Source organism: Sturnus vulgaris, chromosome 6 (genome assembly GCF_052056855.1).
Source record: "Sturnus vulgaris isolate bStuVul1 chromosome 6, bStuVul1.hap1, whole genome shotgun sequence".
Lineage (NCBI taxonomy): Eukaryota > Metazoa > Chordata > Aves > Passeriformes > Sturnidae > Sturnus > Sturnus vulgaris.
In genome coordinates this window covers 2,919,756-2,939,851 of record NC_142248.1, presented here as the reverse complement: position 1 = coordinate 2,939,851, position 20,096 = coordinate 2,919,756, and the positions used below count along the sequence as shown (strand labels likewise).

At 35.9% G+C, this 20,096-nt stretch overlaps 1 protein-coding gene across 3 annotated transcripts in view; it reads right to left on the bottom strand.

The window, feature by feature from the left end:
• The window catches only part of CHID1 (chitinase domain containing 1), a 103,762-nt gene that overhangs the window by 47,773 nt on the left and 35,893 nt on the right, over nt 1-20,096 (bottom strand). For all 3 annotated transcript variants that reach the window (XM_088166701.1, XM_088166702.1, XM_088166700.1), the window contains 2 exons: nt 18,509-18,610; nt 17,161-17,316 (listed from right to left, as the gene is read on the bottom strand). In XM_088166701.1, the coding sequence (XP_088022827.1) occupies nt 17,161-17,316; nt 18,509-18,610 (258 nt within the window). The remainder of the gene's footprint in view (nt 1-17,160; nt 17,317-18,508; nt 18,611-20,096) is intronic.

The window sequence follows — 20,096 nt, the reverse complement described above, 5'->3', positions numbered from 1 at the left end:
CAGGTGCCAGTCCTTTCTGTTCAGCAGCATCTCTGGTGCAGATGGGCCACCACCCACATCATCCTTTGACTTGCCTTTCACATCCAGAGCCCCATCACATTCGTGTACAAGCATGTGGGAAGGCAAGGTGGGCAAAGAGGGAGTTTGCCTGCCGCTCCAAGCAGGGACTTGTCCTTGTTCACTGTTTTTGTTTAAGTTACTGCCTTCTAGATGACAGGGGAGGAACACAGGATCCCCCGATCTTGTGTTTTCTCTTGTGGCTGTTCTTGTTACTGTCTCAGGGAGAGCAGAGCATGGGTTTGCCAGTTGAATTCTTTCTCATTTCCCTACTAATGACCCCGTGTTCCACTCTTGTACTTTGAAATAGCAGCCAAATGTCCTAATAATGGTGGCTGATCAGCATAGCCCTGAATAACAAAGTGCAATGTCTTTGAAAATACTGTTTTCCATTTCAAGCAATGACATTAAGCGATTCAAAAGCATTATTTCATGTTTCTTATAATAGCCACACAAAATGGAAATTTCTTTTTTTGCTCACAGTAGCAGACGAATACACACAAAAATGTATTGCTAGTAAAGGGTCATTTACTTCTTGTTTTATGGATTTTAACCAGCATTCTCACGAAGCTTGAGCAGAAGCCATGTAATATGACTGATGTAGAATGATTTCCATCTTACTCAAATTATTTTGCAGTCTTCATTCTCATTAGAGAAGAAAGCTCCTGAGGTGAAAAGACAATGGAAATTATATTTCATTTTACCTTAGACTATGAACTCTGAAACTAAACCCAGTGCTTTAATATCTGGATGCATTTAGACCTGCTCAAATAGGATTTAATATTCTTGTATAAATAGCAAAGTCTGTATAGGTTATCACTAGTACAAAGATAACTCTAGAAAGTGTTATTATATTTTAAAAGTATACCATATTCTATACATGCATTGCTCTCCACACACAAATATAGAAAACGTTAAAATAAAGTAACATTTTTATACTGAAATTGCTTCTATTTTGACAATGATAAAAGCTTTTTTAATCAAACAATTCTTTTTGGATAAATAACTTTTTTGCTAATTCGAAAGGGAAAAACACCTAAGAAGTTACCACATCAATGAAATGGAATGAAGCCAAATGAGGAATCTACTATTAACTTCTGGAATACGAAATGTTAATTCTTAAATGTTAACTGGCCTTTTGGGATTTCTAATAAGCTGAGTCTAGCATGCTGTGGGATTTTAGCATTGACATGTTTCTAATGAGAGGTTAATGAATCTAATCTCTCAAACCATGGCAAAACACAGGACTGGGAATCAGGGAGCCAGTTCTGACAGTGTTTGGCTGTGTTCCAGTGGGGTTCACTTATTCATGAAGAAGCTTCCATCAGATGCTCTACTTCTTATTGAAACATGAAGTGAGCTGGAAAAGAAAGGTCTCTGTGGTGTAGAAGAAACTGTCAGCAACCCAAGGAAAAGGCCAAATTAAAATTAAAATTCATTAACCTTAGCATCTGTCAAAGAGTTTTGAAAGGAAGACGGAAGGAAGAAAAAAAGAAGGGTGAATACAGTAGTCTGAGAGAAAAAGAATATTACTTTTTGCCTGTTTACCAGAAAACTGCTTATTACATCAATAGCCTTAGTTCTCCAAGAACAGTATCTTTGATAAATAGAAATGATGTAACATAGCTAGATACCATTCTTCCCTGACAACTCATCTACCTGAATGTGGCACATTTGAATGTGACAAGAATACCTTTCTCAGTCCCAAATTTACATCTGGTCAAGGAGAAAGCATCCCACCAGCTAAGTCTACCCATCAAAAAGCTATTGCAACATTCCCTGCAATCCACATCCAAAGAATCACAGGGAGAAATGCACAGGCATAAGTTACTCTAAATAAAATAAGTACAAAATTCACAGCAGACAGGAGAAGTGAAGCTTCCTGCACCTTGAGCAGATGAAGTTTCCTGCACCTTGAGCTTTACACAGATTTTCTGGCAACCAGCAACCAGCTTGTGGCAGGGAGGCTTGCTCTCTTCACAACCCTAACTTAGCTCTGCTATATTCAGAACAGTTTTCATATCTTTGAGAGCTTCATCAAACATGATTTAAAGTAGTTCATATATGCAACAGGCACCAAAAGAGGCCTTTTGACCAACAGAGGCAGTAAAAATTTACTTTCTTAAGCAATTTAGGAAAAAAATAATAATCTGGATGGCCAAGTGTAGAATATTCAGGATAGGAAATTTATCAAATAAAACCAAACCATGTATTTGAACACTAGCATATATGAAACATGCATAAGCTTCTCAAAGGCAAATAGAAATCAGTGAAACTTCAAGCACTTCATGAAGAGCTCCTGTTTTTCACTGGTAGTTCAAAAGTCACTCCTTAGCATCTCAATACATAATTTACTTAAACTCTGTCCTCAGAACAGCCTTTTTCTTTTTTTCAGACTACTCTAATGAATACTTGGAATTTGTCTTCATACATTTTACATTTTCTAGCAATTGAAAGCACAGTTCTGCACTTTAACAGTGCCATAATATGGGTAAATAAATAAATACATTTCAGGCAATTTCTTCAGCTAGTCTCACTACTTTTCAAATACCACAATATTTCTATGTAACTGTAAATGATCAGCATCCCTCCTTCATCCCTCTCTCTTTAACTCCCTTTTATGTTTGTTCCTGCCTACAATACAGATATTTTTTTCAATACAAGCAGGTCAGGATGATCTAAAGTCCAGTAATGGTCCCAATATTTAATTTATATCTCAAATTTGTTTTAAGATTAATATGCTCATCTTCCCCCCAAACAGAGCTTGGATTCAATACTGGATGTTGATGTAACTCACTTTGTTTGGGAACTCTGTTTCCTTATTTGGATTAGGTAAATTCCAACTCTGGCACCAGGAATGTTCCTTTTAGATGCTGGAACTGTGGGAGAAGGTTTAAGTGGCTCTGAAGACAACACACTCACTACCTGCTTGAACCCTTCTTATTTGAAAACTTTCTATTTCAATGTATCAGAGTAAAAATATATAGAAATTGGAATTATAAATAGAATCACTTTTTAAAACTATGCTTTAGCACAAAGTAGGATAAGAGAAGTTACATGGGTATGGCACACTGTCCATGAGATGAACATATAAATTAAAATCTGTAGTAGAAGTATTAGAGATTTTGAAAGATTTTGAATAAATTGCTGAAAAATCACCGATCAAATATCTAGCTGAAACAGAAATTGTAATGAGATTTACAGCACTGGTAATGATATTGTTACTTGTTTCCAGAATAGAGGAAACCCATTAAAATGGACCTCCAGTATTGGGACAAGACAGTATCATGTGTCCTTCTCCAACAAATATTATTCTTTCTTGGATGGACAAGATTCAAAACTTTTACTCTATAAAGTAAGATAGAAAAGAAGAAAAAAAAAGACTAATAATTTGATATCTACTCAAAGTAATATAAAAGTAGGTGAAAATATTGTAACAGCTCAGATTATCCTTGAACTCATAGTTTTGAGATATCAAGCTCTTTCTGCTACAAAGAGGACACTGTAAAATGGCTTCAGTTATAATGGAGGAAAATGCTGCCAACCAATATTGTGAAGGAAGACAAAATATCAAAGACCAACATTTTAGAAACACATTTTCCAAATCCAAACCAAGATCCTTTCTTGAACACTATTACAGGATTGTTCTTAATAACAGCCCAAAAAACCCATCCTACAATAAAGCAACTCACTTGATAAACTCTAAATTTATTTCATTCTTTTCAAAGCCTTAAAAGGGCATAAAATCTCCCTTTTGGTAAGCTATCAAGTATGGCAAAGAATATTCTGATTTCCCTTTATTCTCTGCCAGTAACTCTGGCAACATAAAGAGAAGGGGACAGAATTGCTATCCACTGGAAGGCTGGAGAAAGGCTGAGTTCTCTGGCTCATTTCATGAGATGATTCCTGCATTGTCACTTGCATGGAAAAAATTATTTACCTGAACTACTGTTAGTATGAAACATATTTAGGAAGCAAAAGTTCAGTTTACTTCCCATTAGAGTGAATTTTTTTTTTTCACCCAGCAATCCTGGTAGAGGTTTTGCTTGTTTACGAGGCTCCATATTTGCCATTTTTTCTCCCTGTCAAGAATCTAACCTTCACACAAATTGTCTGGAGAAAAAAAGACAAAGTGACTCCATTCATGAAGACTGTCATAGTTTATGCCTAAATATCAATAACAATTATCAACAATATCAATAACAATTAGTAAGGATTTGGAGCTGCATGGCACAAGGCAGGATGTGAGGTTAATAGAGAAGACCTTTAAAAGAAATCAGAGGAATCATGAATCAAGAAGAATGAGAAAAAAATGTTAATTAATTAATATAATTGACTAAATGTACATGATTAAAATAATTCAAGAAACTGGAAATCATTGAAAGCTATTACTGGGAAAGGTGAAACACATTTTTTCCTTCAATGGAAAGATTAGATATTCCTTCCTCAAATCCAGCGAAACAAAACAAAAGCACAGGCCAGCTCAGGTCTCTAGCTGACAGCCAAATATTTATTATCCTATTACTGCAGAGTGTTCTTGAGTTTTGCATTACCTATATTCACTATATATAGCTCAGAAAAATGCATCACAAGTCTTTTAATTTTAAGTGGTATCTTTTCAATTTTAGATGCAGAATCACTACAAAAGCACAAGCGGCATACTGAAATTAATGCCAAGCTGTTCCATCTGTATTCAAATTCTCAATAGTTGCCAAAGTGCAAATGTAGATCTTTTACCAGTAATACTCCTGGAAGTAAAAATACATACATATTTGCTTTTCTCACAGTTCAAATAAAGAGGAAGAGGTTAAACAAGCTGCTAAGGTTTTCTAGTGAAGTCAACAGCATTGAGAAAGGAAATGAAAAAGAGCAAGTATAGATCGGTCAAAAATTCTGCCTTTTCACCATTATATTCCTCTCTTTTCCCTTTAGGAAATAACCTTGATTTTTTAAATCTTGCTAGCTAAAGGAACAGAGGTCTCTCTCCAGGGATGCCTCTTCTGAAAGGTTTTCCTATATTTGCTTTCCAAACTCTAGAACAGTTCTAGTCTCATACGACATTTTGCTTTGGAGGTGATGGGAGGCTTTGCTGCCCCTGGCATAGCACCACTAGTTATCAGACATATTGAGGCATATTAAACACAGATTTAATAAAAATACAAAGGAAAGGGAAATATTTGCACAGCATTGCTCTCCTCAGATACCATGTTGGGAGTAGTGAAAGACTGTGGGCCTCAGTCTGACTGTCCCAGCAAAAAAAAAAACATTTTGAAGGGGCAAAGTCCCATGTCCTAAGGTCAGGTTATTTAAAGAACAGCTTCAACTTGGAAAAATTAAAGCTGTATTTAAACATAAATAGACATTGCTTGAAGGAGGTGGAAAAGCAGATTATGTAGTTAAAAGCATAGCTACAGGCAATGAGATTCAGAAGTTCTGGTCGAAGGTCTCAAATCCATCCCTTTGATTTGGTGCCTATTTCAGGACAAACTGAGTATCTGGTGCCGTTCCTTTTGGTTAAAATAGTGGAACAATAATCCCAGATAAGGATTCCATTGATAAATGATTAGTTTATTATTCTATTAAACTTGGAGACACGACTACAGAAGAGTAGTCACTACATTACAACTATTAAAGTGGCAAAAGAATTGAAGGAAAGGAAAGGGGAAACGAGGAGATTTAGTGTGATTGCACTAGAGCAATATAACATGGTAATCTACAATGTACCTCACACAGTGAGGTACAACCACCTCAGATTAGGCATCCTTAAAGGCATAAATGTATTAAATGGCAAGATGCTCCAAAATGTAACAGCTATGAAAGATTACATGCAGAGAATTGCTGTGCCACATACTGGAAAAAGCAGCTGTATAAAGAAGTGAAATTCAGGACTTTAGCATTTTGCAGTAAATAAGTATATAATTCTATCACTTATGCCACTATTTAATGGGATTTCTTTTTCTTTTTTCATGGCCCAGCATCTGTGTAGAAACCATCAACCTCTTTATTTTTTTTTTTATCAAATACGACTCAGATTAATTTCTACAAATATTTCTAGTTCAACTTAGCGTTAACCGGCTACCAGAGAATACATTTGGACTGTGGAAAGTAAAATCAGCTTAAAACTGATGTAATAGTACTGAATAAATAAATATACCAGCATTTTTCAAATTATACAGTTATATAAATGAGAGAAAATTAACCTCAAAAGCCTTCTCTCCCCAATCACTCGTCTTTATATACAATTTTGTGCCAGCTGAGGACTCAAGTGGCTTTTCATTGGATGCAGGTTTTGTGTGTAAAATATGCTAAAACAGGTAAATGTCAAATGTGTTTCTCATTCCTAATAACAATCATAAAAAAGATTTCAAGTTGAAACTTTAATGTGAAAATAAACTCTGGTATAAATTCATTATCCTATGAACAAAAAGTTTTATTATATAAATTAGCATAGTTTTAAAAAGATTCAGCTCAAGAAACATTCTCTTATTAAAATTCAGATGCCCAAGAAATTAAAGCTGTCAAAATAATTGCAGAGATTTCCAAACTCATGGAGGGAGGAAGAGAAACATTTAAACAGCAGGTAATTTAATGTCAGAATCCAAGAAATACTCAGAACAGTGGCCAAAATATAAACAATCAAAGAGCAAATATGCCCAAGATTAGTTAATACTACTCTAGTGGTCTGTGAACACATTCTGGAATTTGGACATGGAGATGGAAAAAACAATTTTGGAAAAAACTCATTCTTAAAATTTTAACTCTCCACAAGTATCAGAATGAATTACACTGGGCTGCTCCAGTGGTTTTTCTACACAGAATGTACATAAATAACAGCACCACAATTCTAAAGATAAATTCCCTTCAAATCTGTCTGAACAGAAACGCCCTAATTGCAAATGTAATTAGCTGTCAGCATGCAGCAGAGCAGAAGAGATGATTGTAAATTGTGTCCAATGCAAAGAAGGGAATTCTAGTAACTAAGTGCAGTGAACTTAGAGAAAGTGAATGGAAATTATTTAGAATGGAAATCTGAGCAGCACATGTGAAAATATGCACATTAATGTAATTTGATACAAATGGCTCCAGGTAATTTTCTCCATGTCATTTTTTTCCATGCTTTAAAATTACAATTACTTTTGATGACATTTATTCTTACTTACTGCAACTAAAAAACACATCTTTTCCTGCTCAAGTAAAAGATTCCTGAGTTCTTCAGAACAAATTGTTTCATCTGTTGCCACAGACTCCCTACTGTTTAAATCTATCTACTAATGCACTTGAAGATTTTATGTTCCTAATCCACTCCTATTTAAACACCTCTTTCTCACAGTACTATAAAACAGATTCTAATAAAATACTATTTATCCTGGAAAAAACTCCTGTACATAGTAAAGGATGCCATGAGTCCTTTATTATGCAGCTTGAAAATGACCATTTCACAAAAGACTAATGGCAAATGGTTTCTTTGCAAATTAACAGTGGTTTACTTCAGGCAAGCTCATGATTCAGTATCAGATTTTTGCTTTAAAAACCCACAGATTTGCAACTATTCTTAATACATCTGCTAAATAAATGCTGCCAGTCAGTTACAGGGTTCCAGGCACATCTTATTCTTAATACTCCCTTTATGGATTTTCTGAAGGAATACTCTAGGGGTAAGAAGCAAGATGAAAACTCTTCATTTTTGGAAAGAGTTTTCAGATCAGATGGAAATGTATTGGTGGAGTTCCCTGTAAGCTTGACAAATTACCATCAGTGGTATAGGGCTTTTTTTTTTACTCTAGTGAGAGACTAAATTGACACTATATTTAGGAAGCACCTTAGTTTCTCCTGATTTAAATTTAACTTGGTTTTCTTAAGACTATGCTGCTTTTGGTAGACAGTTTTCATCACCACATTCATCAGGTTTCTTTAATGATGAGATTTGTGAGGAAGAATTAAAAAAAACAGCTAAATTACTCTTGAATATAAATCAGAAAAAGTGTCCCACAGATACTGCCATACTGGCTATGCCTTTAAATGCAAGCACTCTGTTTGTTGCCCTTATCAACTCATAGTTCTAAAAATCCTAAAAATGGCATCTTCAAGCAAAGCTGACAGAGACACTGACACTTAAGATTTAAACAGTTGCAACATGAAACCCACTTTACACATAGAAATGCTTATTATACTGGTTTTCAGGGTCAACTGAAAGAGAAATTACACATGACAAACTATTGCCCATTCATCTCTAACTATTCTACCCATTCTCCTGTCTCCTAATTCATGTTCCCAAGGATGCATGCATCAACAAAACCAGAACTGTTCAGGAGTCCTGTTCAGGAGTCAATATGCAAACTCAAACATAGAAACAAAGCCAGAATAAACTAAACAACAATGCCTGGACTCAACTAAGACTTAGTGTCCACAAAAAGAGAGACCAAAATTCTGCGCAAAGTAAGACTTTTCATTTGTAAGTAAGCAGCAATCAAGGTGATATGAGAGCCTCAGATCATATTTACAGCTCAAAATTCCAGTGGTGACTGCAGAGACACCATGCTCCCCTAATGCTGTCCTGGTGCATTCACTGCAATGGCAGTGTGCAATGACCAGAGTGGTTTCCCAGGCTTGGTACATAAAGGGCTCCCTAGACAAGCAGGACCCATTGATTTCTCTCCACATGCTTACAATCCACAAATGCTAAAACCTAGGACTAATTCTACAGATTACTATTATTATTATTATTATCATCATCATCAATAGGCATCTTCACTTCTGCTGTCAATACTAAAACACATTCCACTTATATATTGAGTTTGCTCAATGAGTGTCACTTTACTATAAAATGTAGAATCCAGTGAAATGTAACTACACATTTATCCATTAAAGCACATTCAAAGTGGTGCATGAATATGGAAAGTGACAGCTTCATTGACTTTTACATTTCTGGATTTATGGTGAACAAGTGAACAGTGTACAAAGCACAGATCTCTAACCCACAACTCCTCAGCTGGAAACACCTTATTTTCTTAATTTACTGGGGCTCAAAGCCCAGGAATCAGGGAATCTGCTTTCACTCACAGGGGAAAAAATTGTTTAATATTAATGTCTCTGAATTTAATAAATACAAAGAAACCCTAAAGATAAGACAATATCCTTTAGGTTTTAACCACTGTAGAAAATGATTTCATATTCAAAGTTGCAGGCACCATCTGCCATCTACACCCCCATGCAGTATCAGAGGCTGGCAGTGGGACTGTCCCCAGTCTCACACAAACTGGGTCACAGAACTTGGAGTCTCCTCTTTAACTCTCTTGCCTGCTCAATTCCTCACTCACAAGCAGTGAAAGGATGTACCTGCACTAAGCCAGGCAGTGCAGTTACCTTGAACTTTACAGGAAATTCCAGAGGTATTTTCTTTTTCCTCCCAAACCTTAAGGACAGGTAAATAACAGAATGCAGAAGCTACTTACAAGAGGTTTACAAAAATGTAGTAAATGGAGAGATTTTAACTTTTTTCAAAGATAGTTTCTTTCTGAAGTAGTGTAACAAAACCAACCTTTGGTTTAAACATGAAAATTACATACATAAAACTGTAAGAAATGGTTAGCTATACGAGTATACATGGTAACTAAGGTGTATATATATATATATAGGATATATAGATATATTTTGGGCATATTCTTATAAATTTCGTTGAATTTCCAAATAACTAAATTGTAATAATTTTCATACTGTATTTTAGTAGACATAGCATCAAAGTCTGCCTGGATTTCCATTTTAGCCATGAACAACACTGAATTCCAGCAACACTCTGAAATGCAACTCTCCTATTTTTAGAGCCCAAAATCCAAAAACTTATTTTAGGTAAAATTTATTACCTCAACATTTTTAGATCCCTTTTCCTAATGTGGGCATGAATTAATTTAGGATGGAAAAACCCCCACTCTGTTTGCTGACATGACTAATATACTGAAATAGCTCATAAAATCATAAAGAAAAAAAATTTTTGGACATTGTACCACTACTGAATGTTATCACCAGAAACCTTATTCAATCATCTTCTGTATAATTCAAAGTATAAACAAGTTGTTTGCACAAATCAAAAGCTATTAATGTTGTGGAACACACCTGCACTTCTATTATTCAAAGACTGCATAGCTATATGCTCCATTACTATTTCCTGGAAGTATTACTTCAAGGCTTCAGAGCTATTCCTAAATCTTATATATTTCCACACTGGCTCTTCACCTGGTTATTGAGTCCTTCTGTTGGTAATTTGATCACTCTGAATACTTTGCTGCTGTGATTGCTATTTTTCTCTGGAATTGGAATAAACATGCACATTTATTCCTGCCCTCTGAAAGAACTGTGCACAAAAAAAAAAAAAAGTCTTGAGAAACATAATATTATTTTTAGAGAAATCTTCTCCATATGCAAAGAATAATGTTTTGTAACTTTACCTTATTTTCTTTTTTCATCATGCTGTTTTAAAGCATTGTGTCAAAATGAAAGGAAGCATTTCGATTATGTGATTCTGCCTATATCAAACTCCCAGCTCACATCAGGATGGAGCTTTTACAATAAAAACTAGCACCATGCTCTGGCCTGCACCGTGGAGCAGTCTCAGAGAGCATTAAATGGATGCTTTTTTTGGATGAAACAACTGGAGCAGCACTCAAACTGCTAATGAGTTCCAGCTCATAGGAGCAGAGCAGCCACTGCAAAGGAAAAAGCCCCAAAGACTCAGTGTAAGCCCTGGGTCCCCAGCACCACTTTTGTGGCAGTCAGCTTGACAGCACACACATAGCCAACTAATAAAGACATAACTTCACAAAAAAAAAAGAAAAAAAAGCAAAGAGCTGTGTTTTATCAGGGAGTACTTTATGTTCCAGAGCTTGCTAAATAAAGCTTTGGAAATGGTGCTCTTTAGCAAATGAAGGAGTAGATAGTTATCTTCCTATAAATTCAACCAACTGAAATTACATTTGAGTTACCAAGAAAGTTCATTTCAACTTTTAAATCTACGCTGATGATCAGTTTCAATAGACCTAGAGAAATTTATAGAGAGACTTGATTTTAATTCTGACTGCTTCCCCAACAATCATGACAATTCAATCACCAAATGGATTAATGTTAAAATTAGATAATGAGGACTGAAAAATCAGTTTAAGATCAGAAAAACTCCAAGCTACTTGCTTTTAGAAGAAAAGCATGTCTGCTAAAAAATCCCAAGTATACACTACACATCAAACTATGCATCTCCTTGAACAAAATACAAGTGACCTCACTAGTGCCAGTTTTCTAGTAAAGAGAATAGGCAATAAATCTAAAACAAGACATGGTTTTTTTGTTGTTGTTGTTTTTTGTTTGGTTGGTTGGTTTTGTGTGTGGTTTGTTTTTTCTTTTTACTTTGGGAAAAGGCCAAAGAGTCTCCCTGTTTAGAAAGAAGAGAGAAATACCTCAGGCCATGTGTCCATGTCAGTGGTGGGTAGATCCCAGTGTAGCTGATAAGGTTTACCCAGGCTGCTGGTTTTTGGCTCCAAAAGAGGATTCCATGCTTTCAGAAACTGTTCCCAGAGGAATCCACACTGCACACAATCCAACAAGTGAGCACAGTGCATTGAGCCAGCTCTGGGTATAAAGTCACTAAGCATTTTCAGGAGGCCCTTTGCACACTCATTCCCAAATGAATTGCGGTGGAACTGAACACAAGGAGTATCTTGTGAGGGATAGCCAGCACCAGGAAAAATGAAAGATTTCCCTTTCAGCACTGAGCATGAGAGAGGATGGGGCAATGGGAGCAAAGGGATTCACAGTGGACTGGTCTGGATACACACATGGTGTCATCTGTTCTGTGTTCTTTGTTAATCATCATGTATCTGAAGAGATTCCATCACAGCTAGGACTGCCTTTAGGTCCACCATTAGTGGTCTCACAATTCCAAAGAAGGCCACCAAAGCAATGAGTTTCTTTCAATTTACACCAGGCACAAACACCCACATGCAAATTTAGGTTTCTGACTCTTAGTTTCAAATCACAGAACTGTTTTTCCTAATTTCTTCCTGCTAATTGCTGGAGTACAACAAGACAGTAAAGAACTACATCCTTATTATTTTTTCAATATTTAACTGCCTAAATATTGCCTGTAGCAAATTTACTACTAAAAAACACCATGGGAGACAGAGAAGAGCACATTTCACAGTAATATGCCCACCATTTAAAATGGACATCACAGCTGGCCAGTTTTTATAGCAGATTCACTGAGATATACACACTCACAGCCAATGCCGTTGTACAACTGAACTTGAGAACCAATCATTTACTTAATAAACAAAAGGTACCTTTCCCTCATTTCAAAAGAAATAAGAATGTGTTTTACACAAAAACCAAGTACAACAGCTTTTTTATTTATCATCACAAGGTAGATTTGGATAAGCTGAAATATGACCCATAATTTTAATTTGTAAGATGTTCTATCTACTTTACATGAATTAATTAGTCTTACACTTTCAGCTAACAGCTCAATCTCACCTTCCATTCCTAAAGAGAGGGGGGGGACAGATATACCATGTAAGAGACCAGATATACCAGAATATTCCAGGGGGAATTTATTAGAATAAAACTTTGGAAACATTTCTGTAATATTTAGACATCTTTAATACAGAAATAATTTCCAATTCCAGGCCAAATTGTAATTTCTTCCTATCACTGCCATGATTTTACCATCTGACTCAGCAGTACAATTTAAGAAGAAATATCTTAGCAGTTTCTTCAGTGAAGAGGAGAGGTGGAACAGATCAAGCTGTTCAGTCCTGCAAAGCTAATGGGTACATTTGTTTATTTGAAATATTAGTATTTCCCCAAAATCCCATGAACTATGAACAAAATAGATTAAATCAGGATACAGAATCCTGGCATATAGGGAAGTAATAGAAATCCTGAGATAATTACAGCACAAAGAAAAATGTTGTAAAAGCTTTGCAGCTTCAAGAGTAAAAGTTCCTGGCAGGGTAAAAAAGTCCATGATTTTGTTAACTTCTGTAAGACAAAAACATGAGTCACAGTTGACCTAAATCTTAAACTGCTGCTTATGAAGACACTGCCATGATAATTCAGAGAAAAAGTTCACCTCTAGCTGTTTCTAAGTACCACATTTTATGTGGTATTTACAGAATGGCAGGCAGCCAATGAAATTCTCAGTAGAACTCTGCATCTTCATATAGATTGCAAGTCATCTTAATTTCTACCACTGAACAGCACAATGCATGGTAAAATTAGTTTCTCCCTTGCTTCAGCTGGTAATTTATTATATCCACCTTCTTAAATGTTTAAAATTAACATAAAAGTCCTCATTTAAATTACTTTAAATAAAAGGTAAGCACACACAGCATAGTTTCAAAATAATGGAGTTATTCACGTATCTATTTTCAATGGGCACGTTTAGAACAAAAGCAGCTTGAATGCAGAATATATTCAAAAGTTACACAGAGCCAGGTGGAACATTAGAGATTGTACCTTCCCTCTTTCAACACTATGTAAAAAAAAAAAAAAAAAAAAAAGGACAAAATGACATTATCACATGAAACTTAGAAGGAGGTGCTCAGTAAAGAATTTTGATTAATTAAACATAAGCTACACCATTGCCACATGACAGCCTTTGATTTGCATTGCTTTTAATCACAGCTAGGAATGAAATTTATCAGTTCCCTTTTGGCCTGGGTCATAATGGATATAGATTTTAGATGGCATGGAATGAAAAGCACCATAACACTGCTGTGTCACCTCCCATGAGAAGGCAAAAGGAAACTGCAACTGAAATGTAATGTCCCAATGATTAAGAGAGATTCTGTAGAACAGAGCTAAAGGCAGAAAAAGTACACTGGAAGTCAGAAGCTCATTAGATTGAGAGCCTTGCTGACCCACTGGAGGTCCCAAAAACGACTCAAAGGTAAAGATCTCTCCGAAAGACTAACCCATTTCTTCAGCTTCAGAGTATACTGAAAAATTATTTACCCAAGACATACACTTGTGAGGTGAAGAGGAAATACTGTCAGGTCACAGTATGAACAGGACATTCTGGAACAAGGTGATCACTAGAAAAGCAAGTCAGCAGCACCAGATGGTTGTGTTCTGACAGGATTTTAATACAGTGCAAAGTTAGAATGACTGCATCTCTGCATCTTAACAATTCAGACACCTGATTCTTGATAGCCAGAGGGCAGAAAACATTGCCAGAAGCACTACAGATGATTTGGAGAATCACAAACAGAACACCTTTATTTCCAGCTTAGGATTTCATAAAAATTATGTCATAATGAAATTATACACAGGAATGCAGCTTCCCTGCAGCTAACCAAGCAGTTCTTGGTTGATTAAAGCACCAGAAAGTGCTGTAATCTCTGTGATTGACTCATTGTATTCATAAGTAATAGTTGTGACTGGGTTTTAAGAAACAAATAGTTGCTGCAAATATAAATTGTAGTTCCCATTGTAACAACACCCAAGGACAAACTACACTGTGCTGCTGTAAGAGAAAAATTGTTTTCATTTCATTTAATCTTGAGAAATATCTAGATTAATATATACACATGCAAGCATATACATAAATACCTATTACTTCTTAGGGTGTGTATAAAGGAAACAGGATATTTCATGAAAAGGTTGTATCTTTGCAAGTACTTCTACCTTTAGATTCCATTCTGCTATGAGAAAACACTGCCAAATAATATGCTATGCAAATAGGAGCTCTATTTTAAGTTATTTTATTAATTTCCGGACTGAAAAAATATGTAGTGAATGAAATCTACCTATGTTCAGCATCTCTTTCCATCATGTAATTCCTATCCTAAAGAAAAACAAACACAAGAGCAGCATAGATTTCTGCATTCTGCATGCAATTCTATGCTAACACTTTACCAATAATCAATTATGATTGAGATAACATCAAACAGATTGAGATACACAGTTTGCCACTGAATCTTGTAATTCTCTATCTCTCTTCTTAAAGAGGATCAGACTCCAACGAATATGTTTCAACAAGAAATTGTGCACCTTACTGTGTGCCAAGGAGTACTGACATGCTGGAGGCTTGTACTTGCAATAAATTTCAGATGCAAAAACTTGAGCAGAAAATTACAACAAAGAAGTTGACACACACCAGACTGCACTGAACTGAATAGACTTTGAATTCATTGTAATACCAGTACTTTAGCTCAGCTTCACTATCACTACAACATATGGGCAGTGCCTTAAAGGTGAAATGAATCAGTCCTTCAGCATTTTTGCTGGTCAAAGGACTTCCTTACAAATGGCCTGAAACCAATTAAGTTTTACACTAAAACCTCCTTTTCTCTGTTTTCTTTATGTTCAGAAGTTTGGCCTATTTTGAAACTATTTTACCTTGAATCTATTCTACTTTTACATTACTACATGACACATACAACTGTGGATGCTTAGAGCTATATTGCTGGAAAAATAAATATAACCATCGACCAACAGGTAACACAACAAAGGGAAAATTGATGTGTTTTATGTAGAAATTCAAAGCCTCTTAAAGACTTTGTCCAGAATCTTGCTTCTGATAAATATCTGGAAAACTTCAATCTCATGATCAGTCAGTGAAGAATATGTTAACAGAATCATACTGTTCACCAGTGTCCTACAGATAAGTAAATAGCTTCTTTCAGTAAAACTTAAAGTAATCATACATGACTCTTGGCTAGCATATTTTTGCCCTTAATTAAAAATCAGAATGAATTAATATTATAATATAGACCAGAAGAATCGATGAAAAGTAGATGCCATCCTAGTGCACAGTGTTTTCCAAGTGGAAACTCAATTTCAAAAGCTGTTGTTCAGAAAATAATTAAGAATATTTTATTCTGCTAGATAGTGCTACACTCCACTTGCAAAAGCAGCTGCAAATGTTACAGTGAAGCTACATAATAATGAGGTCTGTAAACCAACAGTGCTTTGACTATTGAGTATTCTTCCTGCCTAACCACCATCACTAACTTTACAGAACTCATTTGGAATACTTGCTAAATACCTTTAAACAACGACTTTGTTTTCCTTTTTTCTGTTATTCAGTCAGACTCAGAGATCGACACTGGAAGAAAATTGTGTCTACAGTATTATATCCCAGCACAGAGCAAAGGAGAAACAGGAAGACAGCAGCAGCAGGTGCAACAATAACAGAGTGTTTGTGTAACTGTAGGCATGGACACAAAAAAATTCAACCTTACCTTACACCTACAGTCTGCCTCAGCATTTCAGTGTGTAAACAGCCATTTCTTATTACATTTAAATATAATGGGGTAATGAACTTAGTAACCTGTGAAAGTGAGAACAGTCACCTTGTGTGCTTTAGGTTTGCTTCTACTGGGCTTCATTCTGTTTTATATTTTAATATCAAATTTCTGAACAAACCTGATTTTTCTATCAAATTCACTGTGTTTTTCTTGTTTTTCCACTGGCTTGATGTACCATACCCTGACTGTATTTCTGCAAAGCTCACTGTTATTACAGGTGGTTATTACCCAAAAGTAAAAACAATCATTTTCCTCTGAGAATCAATATAAAATTTCAAGCTGGCTTTGGAATATTTCCTTTTATCTTGTTATAGATTTTTGTCTCCAGGTGAGCTTATTGCAGCTTTTTCTACCACAAAGAAACTTGGTGGCATATTGTTGTTGGAAACCAGTATCAAATTTCAAAATAGCAGGTAACAACTTCAGGAGCTGAGAGAAAGAATCATTAGGACAACTACAGGAACCCCCAAAATGATACAGAGCATAAGAGATTACTGTTGAACATTTTTAACACAAAGATGGCAACCTGCATGTACAAGCATGAATAGAGGGAAGAGGGAAAACTACACAAAATGTTTTTGCATAAGAGTTCTGACAGGATAACTGTGCCATCTATCTGCATTTCTATACAGGGAAGAGAAGTTATAGGTCTTAATCTAACTGGTGAGTTACTATTTCATGTGCAGATTTATCACTTTTGCCGTTTTTGTGTTTCTAATTCATCCATATTTCTAAATAAGAATGTTTGTGAATTTCTAATTTTTGTGAGAATATATCATACAGAAGTACTTACTACCCAGAGAAGTCATACCTGCTGCCAAGGATTGGCTCCCCAGAGGTTCCCAAAGCAGAATAGTCCATGCCATAGAAATTCAGCCCTAAAAGTATTTTCTTCCTCCATTTTGAATCAGGATCCAGTAGTTCAACACAAGCTCGTACCCAGGGAAGGGGGGAATTTGGACCAGGTCTGTCAAGTTAGCAAAAATCAAACAGGTCAGAAAAAATACATGCTCATACTTTGCCTTCTCTTTTTGTCCAGTTTAATTGCAAAGAAAAAATTATGGCACACAAAAATCAGTGAAGATGACCCTACAATTCTATGAAGGTTAAATGCACATTCTTCAGGAGCTTGAAGTGCTGATACACAAAACATGATTGCCCCACTCCTGACTTTTTGATTCAATTCTAAGGTGAAGAGACACAGAATTCCTTCCCAGGGGTAAGAAAAGGTTTCCCCTCAGTAAATTGTTACTGGGCTTTGCACAATGCCTATGCTATAATTCAAAACTCTGTATGACTTCAGTTTTTTCCCTCAAAGTTTTTACTGCAAACTGGCAAAATATACTGGGGTAAAATCTACCATTTACTTGCAGGAGGAACTATAAAACTAGTGACTGGTAAGCAAGACAAGTTTCAATGATTGTGTAACACTTATTTATGGGAAAAAACCTACAAAGTACCTAACAAAAAGCTACATGAAGAAAAAGAGTAATTGAACTGTCATGTATGTAACATCAGGATATTGTGCTCATTCCATTCCTACCTCACTGGAGAGGAGAGCAGGCTCTCTCTCAAACATTAATATCACTCACTAGCATGGTGACAGGAAGAGTATATCCCAGTCTTAAAAATATCAACATCTGCTACTCCCTACTCATTATCTGCCTCAAAGCCTTCATGATATCTGTGCCATTAAAACTCAACATGCTAATACAGCAGAGCAATGTTGCTGGGAACTCTGCTCATATTTAAAGGTAAATGATGCATCAATTGTTTAAAGCTGATTTGTTTGACAATGTTATTATTAGTAGATTATTAGTGTACCTATCCTGCAGAACTGTGCTAAATAACTCAAAATAAAAGAACTTGGCCTGGAAAAGAGTGTCAGGTTATAATTTTAAAAGGATGCCTTTTTAGCTGGAGTACAAAGTCTTTCATAATATCCAAATCCTGGACACACATTGCTGTTAAAAATGTACTGAGCTATCAGCTTCTGGAAAAATCGTCTATTTTAATTATTAATCAAGAACTTTAGTACCATACAAGTACAAAGCACTATCCACTTTTCTAGAAAAAAATGAACTTGTACTATAGATTTAACAGACCTAAGTGGGAATCAGCTCCTTCAAAGATCTTTCTGCTGGCAGATGCAGTCTTACCTATGAGGTGCTGAGTAGTCATATGTCATGAGACTGAAGCTGTCTATTGCTGTGGCCAACTGATCAAATTCTTTCTTTGTGAACATTCCTGGCTGGTTGGTCCTTTCGAAACAGAAACAGAAAGAGAGAAATTACTACAACAAGCAGACTCATTCTCTCCTTTGGGTTTCATACCATTTGATCACACAGGGAAAACTTTTCATTCTGAGGTGGCAAAAAAAACCCAAAATATGTATTTCAGTGCCATTTTTGGAATAAACAGCTAAGAAAAAAAATAAATTCAATTCTATGTAGGTGGCCAGTGGGAAGAATCATACTTCCACAGCATACTTACCAAATAAGCATTTCCAGCATGGCTGCAATAGTGATTATAAGGGCTGTGGACTAATCAAATTGCCTTAGGTAGCAATCAATTGAACTCTAAAAGCTTTTACAAAACCTTTAATTGCTTGGGCTGTCAAACTGGTTTTGACACTTACAAAACTAAGTTCTCTGAGGCATACTTAAATAAATGGATGGGTGCAGCTGCTAATAGAAAAATATAAACCAAAGGTATTTTTTTATTAACCTCAAAAAGAGCTATTTCGGTTTATACCATACTTAAGAAAGAAAACCTATTTTCTTTAGACAAAACAGATGCATTTCTTTCTTTGGGCAGGGGAGAAGAAAGAAGAAATCCATTCTATGACCTTTTCTAGACAAAAGTCGAGTTATGCTTTCAGCATATCTTGGTATGAAATACAGAAAACCATTTCCCCCCCCCTTTTCTTGCTTACTCTTGATTTACAAAATATAGACCTGGATTAATGTTTACCTTATCTTCATGGGTGGGGGGGTTGTATATTTTGTCTGTTTTGGACTCAGAAAGGCTATTGACTTCCTTCAATCATTCCAGATGGAAACAATTAATTCTCAAAAATTGCCTGAAAACATTGAATCTGTTTCAAAGAGAATTTGTAATTTCAAAATAGCAGCACAAACAGCACAGCAGACAACATAAGGCAGCTTTAATCACATTGCAAAGATGGGACTGAACTAAAATGGAGAAGCTAGTGCCAGAAGAACCCTGTCCTCAGCCTCTGAAGCATGAGACAAACAGGTAGAGAAGCAGGACATTGTCCCAAATAATCTGGGACAGAAGTGTACACAGGGGGACATTGCAAAAGAAGAGAAAAGGGGAAAAAATGTAATTTAACAGCTACAAACTCTGAGGTGCATCTCTGCCATTTAAGAAGCAGAGTTACAGGATTGTACAAGATTCCTCTAGAGAGCAGAGGAGAGAGACTGGAGAATCCAGACTTTCCCAATAGTATCAGAAACTGCTACTTGATCTGGAAATTAGAAGCCAAGCCTTGTCTAGGCAACGTATGCTTTTAAAATCACTCACGTTCCATCTTAAATGTCAAAAGCAAAAAGATGCTCAGTGACAGATGCAAGTAATAAGCAGAAAAATCACATATTTTGATCTTTATCCCTTTTGGATCAGTGTGCAAATTCTACATCCAACAATATGTGCTGCATGGATCACCAGAGCATAACAGTGTTCATTTATCAGTTCACAAGGACTCTCTGTGTTCCATGGCAATGG